General features: G+C 40.6%; 1 protein-coding gene across 1 annotated transcript in view; it reads left to right on the top strand.

Annotated features, from left to right (window-relative positions):
* Positions 1 to 14,160, top strand: part of LOC136873825 (uncharacterized) — a 63,217-nt gene that overhangs the window by 21,737 nt on the left and 27,320 nt on the right. Inside the window, exons 3-4 of the mRNA XM_067147088.2 lie at positions 1,379 to 1,576; positions 12,714 to 12,901. Coding sequence (XP_067003189.2) covers positions 1,379 to 1,576; positions 12,714 to 12,901 — 386 coding nt within the window. The remainder of the gene's footprint in view (positions 1 to 1,378; positions 1,577 to 12,713; positions 12,902 to 14,160) is intronic.

Genomic DNA, 14,160 nt, shown 5'->3' with positions numbered 1-14,160 from the left:
TGTGTCCTGCACATGTATACTGTATAACTTATAGAAGTAATAGTCAATAATTATAAAACTAAAGTAAAATCTTATCCTGGCCTCAGCTTTAATGAATCTCTTAAGAAATATCCTCCTCAGGGACAGTCATTTTATTCACAAGCAATATCCTCCTCAGGGACAGTCATTTTATTCACAAGGAATATGACAGGTAGTTCATCATTGTAGAAGTATATGATTACAAATTCAGACCAAATGAAACACATGTCATAGTAAAGGGTGCCCAAACAGTCACATCAATACACTGTGTAACCCCTCTGGTGGCAATGCAGGACAGTTGTTGTACACCATGTAGAGCACATTGTGTCGCAGCAGCTTTATGTTGAAGTGCATTGTCCTGCTGAAAAAGCACATCACCCTCCTGTCGAAGAAATGGCTTTAACACGGGGACAATAACCTGTGCAATGCAGAAACATCAACTCTGATCACAAGTTGTCACTGATGGCCTCCCCCACACCATGAAGCCTGGGGTGGGACCTGGGTGTTGTGGGCGAATGCACTCTGGAATAGGCCGCTCACTATGTCTATGCTGTACATGTGTACTTCCATCACTTGCATACGGTCAGAACCTACTCTTGTCACTGAAGTCAACAGGGCACCATTCCCCTCTCCAGTCAACTCTTTCACGACACCAGAGTAGCTGTGTTTGCCGGTGTCGTAGTTTCAGTGGTAGCCTGGCCAGAGGCACACGTGATCATAATTTTGTTGCAAGCAGACGGTTCCCGATGGTCCTTGGTGACACAGCAGGTGCAACATGTGACAGAATTTCGTTCCTGGATGATGTTCTGTCAGCCACCGCTACTCGCACAATGCGTTGATCTTGATGTGCGTCTGTATTACGTAACCATCCGGAGCCTGGTCTACAGGTGTGGGAATGTTCCTCAGAACACTGCTGAAAGCAGCAACACACCACCGACACATTGTGCCTGACACGTGCAACAATCCGTCGATATGTCCATCCAGCTTCCCGCAAGCCCACAATGCGACCCTGTTCAAATGGCAGCAATTGTTCAATAGATCACATACTTGTCAGCAGGGCATGGTTGTTCCCTAGAATGAATGTCTGAATGTCGCAATCACTGTTCACCTCTAACCTTAGCATAGTTACTGACTGCAGAGTCAAAACAGAATGTGCACGGACAGGCCTCCTGAGCGCTATCTGATTGCCGATATCCATGACAAATGAATCACTAACAGAACAACCCCTCAGTATGCACATATTACACCCTGGTGCCACTGAACACAGTCCTTGAGGATATTGCATGTATTTTTTTTTCTTTTTCTTTTTTTCTGGCTGTGTTGTTAAATGACTCTCTGTATGTTTGATTTGTTTTTACAGGTTGACTATTGCATGGGACTCTCCTGGATCAGCCATGCTGTCTGTGAGAATAACTAATGGCACTTCTGAAGTCTGCAATGGAACAAAGAACAGTGGTAGTGCTCCTATGATGTGTTCATCACAGAAATCATGGGAGATGTGTACCATGTTGTGTGGACTGGGGACTGGAGGAAACAACACCACTTACAATGGAATTAAGTGAGGAATTACTTCTTGTTGTGTATAGTGAATGATAAATACCTATATCCTGTATGAACAGGATCAGCCTGAGTTACAATGTAATTTTCTTAATTTTATCTTTCTTGAGAATAAGAGAACAGTGTTAACGGGGGATTCAAGATCAGATATTGATACAGTAATATTGATTCACTAAAGGAAAAGGCCACTATTGGGAAAAAAATTGAGAAAATAAACCAGGTGGTTCTGTAAAAGTTTTGATGTTGGTCTTTGTTTTGAAGGGTACCATACAATAAGCAATTCCACCAGCTGAGGAGACCAAGCAGAACACACATAATGTTTACATCCTAATTATTAGCTAGATACAATTCTTGTACAAACAATTCTGAATGGCCAAAAGCACAAATAAACTCAATTTCAGCCAAATGTGATAGTCTAGGTTTATTTGTTGAATTTTGTTTTACATGGAAAACCTACAGAATTCAATCCACTATTTCCATAGTAAAGGATCTGTCAATTGCATTACAGTTTTTGGGAAACTTATCCATAGCATATAAATGCATGCCTTCCCCATCAATCCAACAATATACACATTAACCATACCAGAGACCTCCATAAGTGCTTGAAAAATCTTGGCCTTGTATTGAATACGAATCAGTCAAGGTCTCGCTCCTACGACAACAACTCCCTGAGAAAGAATTTGATGCCTGGTGTGCCTTATCTAACCAGAAATGGAGAAATGCCATCAAACTGACAGCAAATGTAGTTCCAGTTCATGCATTACCTGGCAGGTCCTGAGACAATAACCACCGTTGGCGTTGCCACAGTGAGATTGAAACACTTGGTCACATCTTTGGTTCTTGTCCATTTAATGACACACTATGGAATTCACATCATCATATAAGATCTATGATTGCTGATGCCCTAAGGGGGAAAAACAATCCACAGTCTATGAGGAGGTACATTGGTTGTCTCAGGATGGGTCAAGCTGCCGGATTGACACAATAGCTATACCACTGGGCTCAAGTAATGGTTCATAATAGACCCCATAATTAGAACCGAGGCATCATCTACCCAACCATATGATATAAACAAGGAGAAATGTGGTATATATGAACCTGCAATTCCATATTACGCAGAGAAATATCATCTGGACTCCACAGAGGATTGATGATAGGAGCAAGAGGCACCATTACTCAAATACTTCAGAACTTTTGCTAGAAATTTAATTTGGATAACCAATTTATTAAGGACCTTGGGTTAGTGGTGCTGAAATGTTCATTAAAAATAGTCAGAAATAATTTTTTATTGAGTAATAGGTATAATATGGTTCACTAAACCTTTACAGAAAACATACTTTATACAATGTTTTGGTCAATCCACTTTTTATGTAAGATTTGTCTTCTTGGCAGCCTCCAAATGGGGGAAGCAGAAATAAATGCATTTCTCTGCCATATATCAAGTAGAAAGGATGAACTCAAATAGAGTAAAGTAAGAAGTTACCTAAATTAATAAAAAATCCAAAATTAGTGAATAAAAGTCCAGTCCAATTCTTTAATTTTACATTTCTTTGCATGATCCCCATAGGGTACTTGAGAATAAGAGAACAGATATTACTGGTGGATTCAGAGTGAGATATGGATGATAGTGATATTGATCCAATAAAGGAACTATCATATTTCAATGAACATACACATACAAGTACCAGTTAAAAATTTAGAATATTGGATTCAAGACAGCATTCAGAACAAGCAACCAAATGTTTAACAGAATTTAGCCCAGAAACATCATCCAGATATGTATAACTTAACATGTGTGTGCAGACTACAATGCAGTCCTTCTTCTTCACAAAATTTTGGCCCATTCATTTGCAGAGTCTGCTGTGAGGCTTGGCTGTTTTCATTTGATTCAGTTGTTGATCATATCAGGCCTGCAATCAATTAAGAACAAAGCCTTTATTGTCTATCCTTCAACACCATAAAGCAGCACCAGTAACACATAAAGCTTCCCAACATGCCAATAAGTTTCAAATCTGGGGCCATAGTTGCACATGCACAAAAAAATATTAATCTCGGAAACACACTTCTTGCAATACTAATTCTGGTTTCAGTTTCTACAACTGGATGCCATTCTTGTATTAGACCTCAGCTAGTGTAGTGCAGGTTAGATTGCAGCAGTCCACCGATTTTCTGCTCTATATTTTATACTTTTCCCACCAGAGAGCTCCAGTTTCCAATAGCTATCTATCTCTTTCCTTTCCCTTAAGGCCAATTTATAGTTGATGGCTGCACCACATTGTTGTTTGTGGCGTGAGGTTTTATTTTTCTTTTGACTCATACCGCACCAAATATATATCTTATTCTCTTCATACCTTGATTTGGTTTTATTACTGTAACTATGAATTCTGGGGGTCCTATGTTCTTTCCATATCATTTCCTTATATTGTGTTATTTAGATTAACTGTCATGGCCATGATTTTCACGAGGACCATGGATCACATGCTTCTTGCACACATGCTTTCTGAACAGTTTAACATGCATGGGTGACCCCTAGCTCTCATTAATAGCTTTCTGAGTGAAAGACTACAGCGCGTGGTCCTTGATGGATGCAATTCTCCCACCACCACCCCTCTAGTGTCCCGCAGGGCAGTATGCTAGGTCCCCTTCTTTTTGCCCTGTTTATTGATGACCTAATCTATACTGTTCCCTACCATTCCAGTGAAATCCTTCTCTTTGCAGATGATTGTAAAATCTTCAAACAGATCAATTCTCACACAGATACAATCCAATTGCAAAGTGCACTTGATTCACTGTCAGGTTGGTGTACTACATGGCGTCTTAAACCTCATCCCTCCAAGTGCTCCACCATTTTGTTCACACTTCGTAAATCTCCCGTTCTACAAGAATATCACCTACTGAACCAACCAATTGCAATTGTTGACAATCAAAAAGACTTAGCAGTGCATTTCAACAGTAAATTGTTGTTTGTCTCGCACATAAACAGGATCACCTCACATGCTGTCACTCCTTGGTTTACTCTACAGGTTTTCTGACATCATAGATGTAAATGCCCTCAGAGCATTCTACATTTCCTGTGTCTTACCGTTTGTTCAATGTGCCTCTCCAGTCTGGTCCATTTCTGCTTCTTCAAATCCCAGCCACCTTGACCGTGTACAATAATTTTTTTTTGTGCTATCGTCAGAGCCAGGGTCCCTGCCTGTCGCAACTTAAGCACTATCCAAGTGCTTGGGAAACTGAAACTCAGAACTCTTTCTGCTCAGAGGAAAGTAGCCAACCTAAAGCTGCTATACAAAGCAGCTAATGGACTATTTATGTCTCCAGATTTAGTTTCCTTATTCCCCCACCATGACCCATCCTGTAGTACCAGAATGAAAACCCTATTCCATATTCCTTACTCCCGGCTTTCTCTCACCAAAAGGTACTTTTCTGTTGTATTCCAGCAATGTTTAATACCTTATTTATCAACAAGGACCTAGACATCTTCATATTGTTTTCTTCCTTCTGTCATAATATTTATCATATAACTTAAGTTTCCTTCTTGTCTTTTGCTGTTTATTCTCCTGTATTTACTCTAAATGTATTTTCCTTTGTTAATGTCATTGTTTATGTAAATATCCGGTCTAGAAAGCGAAGAATAACAGTCGAAAGAATTTGTCGTGCCGACCACACGACACCTCATAATCTGCAGTCCTTCGGGCTGAGCAGCGGTCACTTGGTAGGCCAAGGCCCTTCAAGGGCTGTAGTACCATGGGGTTTGTTTATGTAAATATGTATTATGTAGGATTGAACAGTTTTTATTGTATTTGTGTCCTTCGTAAATATTTATATATCTTTCATTTTAGATTAATATCTATTGTACATAGCTCAGATCCTTGTAATTCAGTGTTATGCTGTTGCTGATCCTGAATAAATAAATAATTAAATTAAAAAACATACACTACCTGATCAAAAGTATCCAGACGGCTATCTCAAATTGCGCTTAGACTTTACCTGCGTCACGTCCCCTATTATTGGACATTAATATGGGGTGAGTCCACCCTTCGCCTTTATGATGGCTTTAACCCTTAACTATTGACGTACATTTTCAGTGACATCAACATGGACGTGAGGTCACTGAGACCGCATGAAAATTAATTTGACTACGGAAGGGACAGTTAATGAGATAAATTGCTAGCTCCTTTTATTTGAATAATTACACTTTATTGAACCCAAAACCACAAAAATATTTTCCATTTGTTAATTTGTATAACCCTCATACCTTCAGATTGCAGTCGCAGCAATTTTCGTTATTCAGAATACACTGTTCCATTTAAACACACACATATCCTTTACACTATCAACAAAAATTGACCCTAACTTGGGTATTAAAGATGTTTGATAACCACTGCACTGAAAATTAACGACACATTAGACTGATCTCTTGTTGGGGTGGAAATTGCAAGCACTGAACTTGGCCCTCAATGTTACTCTCACTCAACACATTCGAAGCAGATCTTCCTTGTACACTCCAAGCATACTGGTTTTTCACATCTGTAGCACTCGTAATATGTTTTTCTCTTCTTTTCTGGTGGGCACAGACGACAAGTTATCCGTTTTACAAGCTTCTCCTCGGAAATGTTGATACGCTCCGCAGGGATGCTCAAAATTCTAGAGATAGCGCCTCGAATATCTCTTGGGATCCTGGGATTTGATAATCTTCTTATCATGTGTGGCCTAGTGAGTTGAGCAGCAAGTTCTTTCAGAAAATGTTGCCTGGTCATTTGAGAGCTCTCACGATAGGACTGATGCAAGATATTCGCATTCACAGCTGCAATATCGACGATACGGAAGAAGACTGCCATCGGCCACCTTCTTGTTCTTCTACCTGTGCAGTACTGTAGTTGGCTGACATCTGATCCAAAGTATCTACTCCAGACTTCGTAGAATTATAAAACTGAATCATCTCTTCCTTCCCCGTGTCCGCATCAGTTGCTTTCCCATGGTGCATAGAGGATACTAACAAAACAGCTTTGTTTCTTTTCGGAACGTGTGAGAGAAGAGTTATGTTTTTCGTGAAGCCATACACAGAGGAACCGACCTTTCTCTGCTTGGAAGACAAGAAGTTAGTTGGAATTTCCTTCTTGTTCTTTCTTACTGTCCCAACATAAGTGAGTCCCCTTTTCCTCAGCTCCTGAACAAGCTCCACTGAGGTGAACCAATTGTCAGCTGTTATATTTCTATTTGTACCCTGTATTGGTTCCGATAAATGAAGAACTGCCTGAGTTGGCTTTGAAAATTTTCTGTCTTCCCTTGAAAGACCTATTCCATCAGTGTCCTTCCCTGCATAAATATATGCATTGTACAAATAACTATTTTTCGAATCGGTTAGGCACATCAATTTCACTCCATATTTCTCAGGCTTGTTCAGAATATACATTCTGAACTTACACCGACCTCTGAAACCAATTAGCATCTCATCTACTGTTGCATTTGTGCCAATGGAGTAACACCTTTGAGAGTTCTGAATCAACATATTCAGAAGCTCAGATATGGGTGCAATAGGATCTGTCTCTCTCCGCTGCGTTCTGTCTTCAGGATTGTCAAAACGCAGGCTGCACAGGAGAATGGAAAACCTTGTACCTGACATCACAACACGAAATATTTCACGACCCATACCGTCAGCTGCGAAGACTGAAGCGATGTCCTCTTTGTTAGATTTGAAAACCGCCGAATAAATAAGAAGGCCTAGAAAAGCTTTCATTTCAACTGCGTCAACATTTTGTAATTCTGGTCGGGTAGACTTTCGGTAATTACTTCTCATTGCACTGAGTTTCACATTTGTCCATCGCACTAGTAAGTTCACCATTTCTTCACTAAATATTAGTGTCCATGCCGTAACAGGATCCACACTGTTTCAAACTCGAGCTGAAGGGCGCAAACCGGGAAGGTGAATCACGATATTGTGACGAGGTGTACGCACATTCTGTGGAGGTTCCGCAGATGACCATTTGTACCTATTTCTACCATAAAAACACTTAGAACGTGAATCATCGTGCAGTAGCGCGGAACTTTCATCTTCTTCTCCCTCTCCTTCAGTCTCAGTATCGGTATTGTGATCACTCTCTATTTCACTACCACCATCGTCCACATCACTCATGTCTTCTTCAAACCACTCGGTAATTGTTCCTTCGTAATTTGCATCACATGTTCGGACACTCGCCGAAGTACCTGCACGCTGACTCATTGCTACACACAGCACTATCAACTGAAGACTGCTTCAAACCATGGACGTGCGGTCACCCAGGCCGCTACGAAACTCATCAGCTTCTTATCACAGCTGCACAGTTATTTATGACAGATAAGATAAATACAGTGGAGAGGTCATCTTAAAATAGAAAGGTACTGCAAGCAAATATACTGGCAGGGAGATAAGAGAGGTGTGGCACGTGTTTACTTTTCCACCGCGGTCATGTTGACTGCACGTCCATAGTTAAGGGTTAACTCTGCTGGGGACACCTTCAATGAGGTATCTGAATGTATGTGGACAAACGGCAGCCTATTCTTCCTCAAGAACCGAAACCAATGAAAGTAGTGATTTTGGACACTGGGGTCTGGAGCAAAGTCAACGTTCTAACTCATTCCAAAGGTGTTCCAGGTCAGGACTCTGGGCAAGTCAGTCAATTTCAGGAGTGTTATTGCCCACAAATCATTACCTCACCGATGCAGCTTCATGACAGGGTGCATTGTCATGTTGATACAAAGAATCATCGTCTCTGAACTGGTCCTCTACTGTAGGCAGTACACATTGGTTTAAAATGTGTCAATATCCCTCCGCATCTGAGATTTTTTAAGCGCAATAAGGGGACCTCACCCTAAAAACGAAAAACACCCTCGTACTATAACACCACCACCTCCATACCTCTCTGTTGGCACTACACATGATGGCAGGTAACGCTCTCCAGGGGTTTACCAAACCCAAACCCTTCCATTGGATTGCCACAGGGTATAGTGTGATTGATCACTCCAAATCACTCCTTTTCAGTCATCCACAGCCCAGTGCCATTGCTTTTTACACCACCTCAAGCATCGCTTAGCATTGACTTCAGAAATGTTTGGCTTATGAGCAGCAGCTCGACCATTGTACCTCATTCCTTTTAACTCCAGACTCAGTCATTGTGCTGGCTGGACTGCTGGTAGCTCTATGAAACTCATGAGTGACTTCGCGTGATTTTTTACAACCAGCCTCTGCAGTGTTCGATGATCCCTCTCCGTCATTAAATGAGATCTGCCCGGTCTTGGTTTGGCTGTAGTTGTTCCTTCATGTTCCCACTTCACAATCCCATCACCAACAGTCAACATGGCCAGCTGGGTAGCTTTAGAAGGGTTGAAATATCCCTGATGGATTTTATCACTCAAGTGGCATCCAATGACTAGTCCACGTTCGAAGTCACAGAGCTCTCCTGACTGACCCATTCTGCTGTTACTGATTTGCTATTGACAACACAATACTCTCCGGGTCCACCTCTTGTGCCATCTAGGGTTCAATTCTGTATTACATAGGGGTAATGAGAATGGCGTATGGCCTCCGGAGAGGCCTGGTGCAGGTATTTTTCTAGTAGACGGCCTATTAGGCGACCCGCATGTCTGTGAAGATGAGGGCCCTACCTAGGATGATTTCTAATGTTGAATACGCCACACAAATCCAGCCCCTGAGTCATTGGAATTAACCAATTAAGGTTAAAATCCCCGACACGGCCGGGAATCGAACCCGAGACCCTCTGAACCGAAGGCCAGTATGCTGACTGTTCAGCCAATGAGTCGGACATTACATAGGGGTGTTTGGATACTTTTAATCAGGTAGTATACTACATCTTCTGGAAACTGAAGAAGTGACCAGAAAATATTGTTACCGAAAGTAATTATGTATGACATGGAAGATGGGAAGAGGAAATGGTGGTGCTATATCTACCCATCAAAAATGAACATGAAGACAAACGAATTGTGTAAAAAAAATAATGGAAACTGCACTGTGTGACCACAATTGAGTGGCTCAGTGCCAGAGGTGACTAAGCGCTATTGCAGCTCATTTTGACATTTTCAGTGTAATGAGTAGAAAAGATCGTATTCTATCTATGCCACTTATGACTAACAACTTTACTGTTTCTGTAACGTGCTACCACCAGTGAGCAAGTCTGGCACTATGAAGACGACTGTGATGTGCGAGCTGTACATGACTAAGTGATGAGGTGGTGGTGTTATTACATGAAAGCTCATCGGTATCCGACTTATCTACTGTTAGCGATGATGATAGGACATATCGGACAGAAGAAAATACCTCTAGATATGCCTGATATCTTTACACCAGAAAACTGGTTGACTGTCATTCCATCAGCAAAAAATAAAAATAAAAGAAGAAATCTCATTTCTACATCACTCACATCGACAGCAGCATGTTCTATTCCTGCAAACAACTCCAGAATCAGAGGAAAATATCTGTCGCAGGACAAAAAGTGCAGCGGTTTCAGATTCGACACATTGTTCTCCATAAAGACAGTCCACTTAAGTTCAAAAGCTTCTACAACTTTCAAGAACTTGTTCCAGTGACCGTTAATCTGATTGAAAGAACAGTTGTCACTCAAGTAGATTTAGGGGCACAACCTGCCTCTTATATCTTCAGGAGCACAGGATATTGACTACAAAAAAGGACTGACCTAATGGAGCTGTTGAAATACTGTATATCCCTCCCATTCATCATTAATTCTACAAAAATCTGGCAACAGTAGAGAGATCAGGATGAAGAGGGTATATTATAGTTTAATTCCTGTGTTGGTGTATGTGCAATTATCCAAAGAGCAAAAAAATCTCACCATTGTCTTTACACCCTGAAACATGCTGATTGTCAGGGGGCATATTATACTTATTTCTTTGATGGTATAATTTGTAGAATGTGTAGTACTGATATGCATACTAGCATAAGAGTAACTTTGGAATACTTTTCTCTTTGTCCAGATACTTCAATAAATGATTTTGAAAGCTGCTGTAATTTTAAATCCCTTGTTGACTTTATCCTTCATTTACTAAAAATTTGGCAGATGGTGCTTAGCCTCTCTGGCACTGAGCCCTCCAATCGAGTATTGTTGTACAGGAAAATCTATTCATTATAATTCACTTCTTTTCAATATTTTAAATTTTGATTACTACAGACACCTACAGCATGCTTTTTATGATGCCAAAAACAAAATTACCAGGGCAATTTTTTTCAAGGTCTGGTCGGTTACAAAATTAAAACGACAGTGAAAATAAAAAATTTCTCTACATTGTCTCCACTCCAACATAGACATTTGTCATGGCGTGGTACCAACTTTCCAGTACCCTCATCATAGAAGGCAGCCACCTGTGATTTCAGCCACTTCCCTTCGCTGGTCTGCAGGTCATTGTCTGTGCCAAAATGCTGTCCTCCTAGGCAGCATTTCATGTGAGCAAAGAGATGAAAATCAGAGGGAGCTAAGTCCGGGCAGTATGATGGGTGATCAAACACTTCCCAACCAAAATGCGGCAGGAATGTTTTTGTTGCAGATGCAGTGTGCAGCCAAGCATTGTCATGAAGAAGGACAATGCCTGATGACAACATTTCTATTTCCTTGTTCTGAATTGTCCTTTGTAGACACTGAAGTGTCATGCTGTATGAGGCTGCAGTGATGGTTGACCCATATTCCATGAATTCCACCAAGAAAACTCCTTTCTAGTCCCAGAACACAGTAGCCATACACTTTCTTATGGAGCAGGTTCACTTGAACTTCTTCGGTTTACTCGGGGAATGAGAATGCATCCACTGTTTGAATTGCTCTTTTGTTTCTTCATTTTCGAAAAGGACCCAAGTCTTGTTCTCTGAGACAACTTTGTTCAAAAAATCTTCTCCTTCAGTATGGTAGCACTGAAGAAACATTAAGGCAGCACCCATTCGCTGTGTTTTGTGATGGTTGGACATCATCTTGACAACCCATCTAAACAGAGTTTGCGGTACTGAAGTCTCTCACTTGCGATAGCATAAAGAGCTGACCTTGAAATTTCAGGAAATGAATCATGCAACACAGAAATTGTGAATCAACGATTTTCTCAAATCGCCTGATCCACTTGCTGAATAAGATCATCAGTTGACACTTACTTCCTTCCCTGACCGTCTGCATCATGAACGTCTGTATATCCAGCTTCAAGGTTCCTGCACTATTGCCGCACTTTGCTGTCACTCATGAAAGTTTCACCATACACATTACTCATTCATTGAAGAATTTTGACTGCGTTGCACTCCTCAGCATGAAGAAATTGAATGACAGCACACACTTCACACTTGGTGGGAGAATCTATTGTTCTAAGCATGTTTATGTGCTCACTGCACACTCAGAACTGACAAGTGTGGTGTGATGTGTTTGACGAGCATACTAGAGATACTGAGCAACGCCTCATCAGATTCTCACTGTGGGTTTTAACTTCGCGACCGATCAGACCTTGGAAAAAAATAGTCCTCATAAATTTTGTGCATGTCTTAGGGATATTAAGTGAGTCTTTTAAGTTGACAGACCTGTATGTTGGTGAGAATGGGCCCTTACCTAAGGTGAAGTCTAATGACAAAGATGGCCCAAATATCCCAGCCTCGAGCCAGAGCAATTAACCAATGAAAGTTAAAATCCCTGACCCGGCTGGGAATCAAACCTGGGACCCTTTGGACCAAAGGACAGCATGCTAAACATTTAGCCATAGAAATATTTATCACTGATAATTATGAATAAAAGATGTGTTAGAATCATTTATCATTGCCGTAAGACCTATCTGTGTCGGTGCGACGTAAATCAAATAGCAAAAAAAAATAAAAAAAATAAAGAAGAATCATTTATGCTGTCATTTTACTCTTACATTAGAAATAAAAAAAATGCTAAACATTATGAGGGTTATTTTGACCCATATCACACCATTTATACTACCCAAGTGTACCACATCAGTTGAGGGTTAAATTCCGAGTAACTACCTGGGTACTGTCAATACTGTGTTTAATGAGAAATGTGGAAAGATTCTTATTTGTGTACTTAGTAGGAGGTATTTTTAAAATTTCAAATGAGTGGAAATCGTTTTAAATAAATCTGTGTAGTAATTTATGTTTACAGAGACAAGATGGAATTCATGAGTAAAGGCGGGTGTGCATGGCGAGGTCAGAAGAACGTTAACGAGGAAATGACAATGGAATATGCTACTTGTACTCCTGATATCTCAACCTGCCCTGATGGCATGTGTGATTCTTTGGAGCAAATGAACCTGGCTCTCTGTCCCCAGGACTGCATTCCTACAGATAAGTGTGAGTCAATGATATATGAATTACACTTTTGTGTAAGGAGTAGTGGAGAGGAACACACCAGTGAAAAACAGTCATATATACAGTAAGTTTCTGTCATTGGTTGGCCGGCAGGTGCACCCAGCTTATCTCGCTCCCGTTGACTCATCACTTCCCGCTCTGTGGCATAGCAATAAGGACAGTACTTTGCTCACTTTATCCATGCATGATACGAGATAACATTAAAAATTAAGAAAATAAGCCCATACCTTATGACAGGAGATGCTGGAAATGTTCTCCTCCTGCATCCACACATTTCTGGCATCTTCCTACGAAATTCCGATTCACAAGCGTAAGTTTATCTTTCGTAATTGAGGCAATTTCTCTCCAGATATGCTCTTTCAGTTCATCCAGCATGTGAGGGTTTCTTGCATACACTTTAAATTTAAGCTCCCCCTTAAATAAAAGTCACAAACAGTTAAATCCGGGGGCCATGATGGTCATAAGTCCTTACTAATAACACTGTCTTAAACTTCCTCAATTAAGTTTAATGTGTCATTAGCTGTATGCATGGTGGCAAAGTCTTCCTGAAAATATGCATTTCGACAGTCAGTATCAGTCAATTCATCAAAAAATGGTTTGAGTATATTATCCCTGTATCTTTGTGCATTAATTGTGCCCCCCAAAAAGATAGGTCCTATAATTCTGTATCCATTCACTGCGCACCATACTCCGGCTCGTTCATCATGTACAGGAAATTCATATATGCGATGGGGGATTTCTGTATTCCATACTGCGTAGAAACATACCTGTGTAAATGGAACCATGCTTCATCAGAGAAAAATATTAAGTGTTGATCAATCATTTCATCATGAACCTTTCACAACATCCAATTACAGAAACATACCCGCTTATCATGATCATATAGATGCAGTTTGTGTACTGCAGTTACCTTGTATGGTTTCAATTTTAATATTTTTGTAGCCCGCCATGCTGAGCTCTTCGAAACCCTGGTTTGTAGTCCAAGTTGTCTTAAGGATTTTGTAGGCGTATGTTCTAATCTTTCTGCGATTTCATTGACTTTTCCTTGTTAAGTACATGTTTTTAACACTTTGCTTCTTATAGAGTAAAGAACCCGTTCTTCTCAATTTGTTTATGAGTTTCCGCACGGTAGAGGGCGTACACCTGGAAACTGTGTTACAAATCGCCTAATGACTTCCCTATAAGACTCCGTTTTCACATATTTATCATACATAAATACCCTTTCCTCTACTGTGTACACA

The sequence above is a fragment of the Anabrus simplex genome, chromosome 1, assembly GCF_040414725.1.
Source record: "Anabrus simplex isolate iqAnaSimp1 chromosome 1, ASM4041472v1, whole genome shotgun sequence".
NCBI classification, from domain to species: Eukaryota; Metazoa; Arthropoda; class Insecta; order Orthoptera; family Tettigoniidae; genus Anabrus; species Anabrus simplex.
The sequence above is the reverse complement of the archived record's forward strand: the minus strand, read 5'-3'. Positions and strand labels throughout refer to the sequence as shown.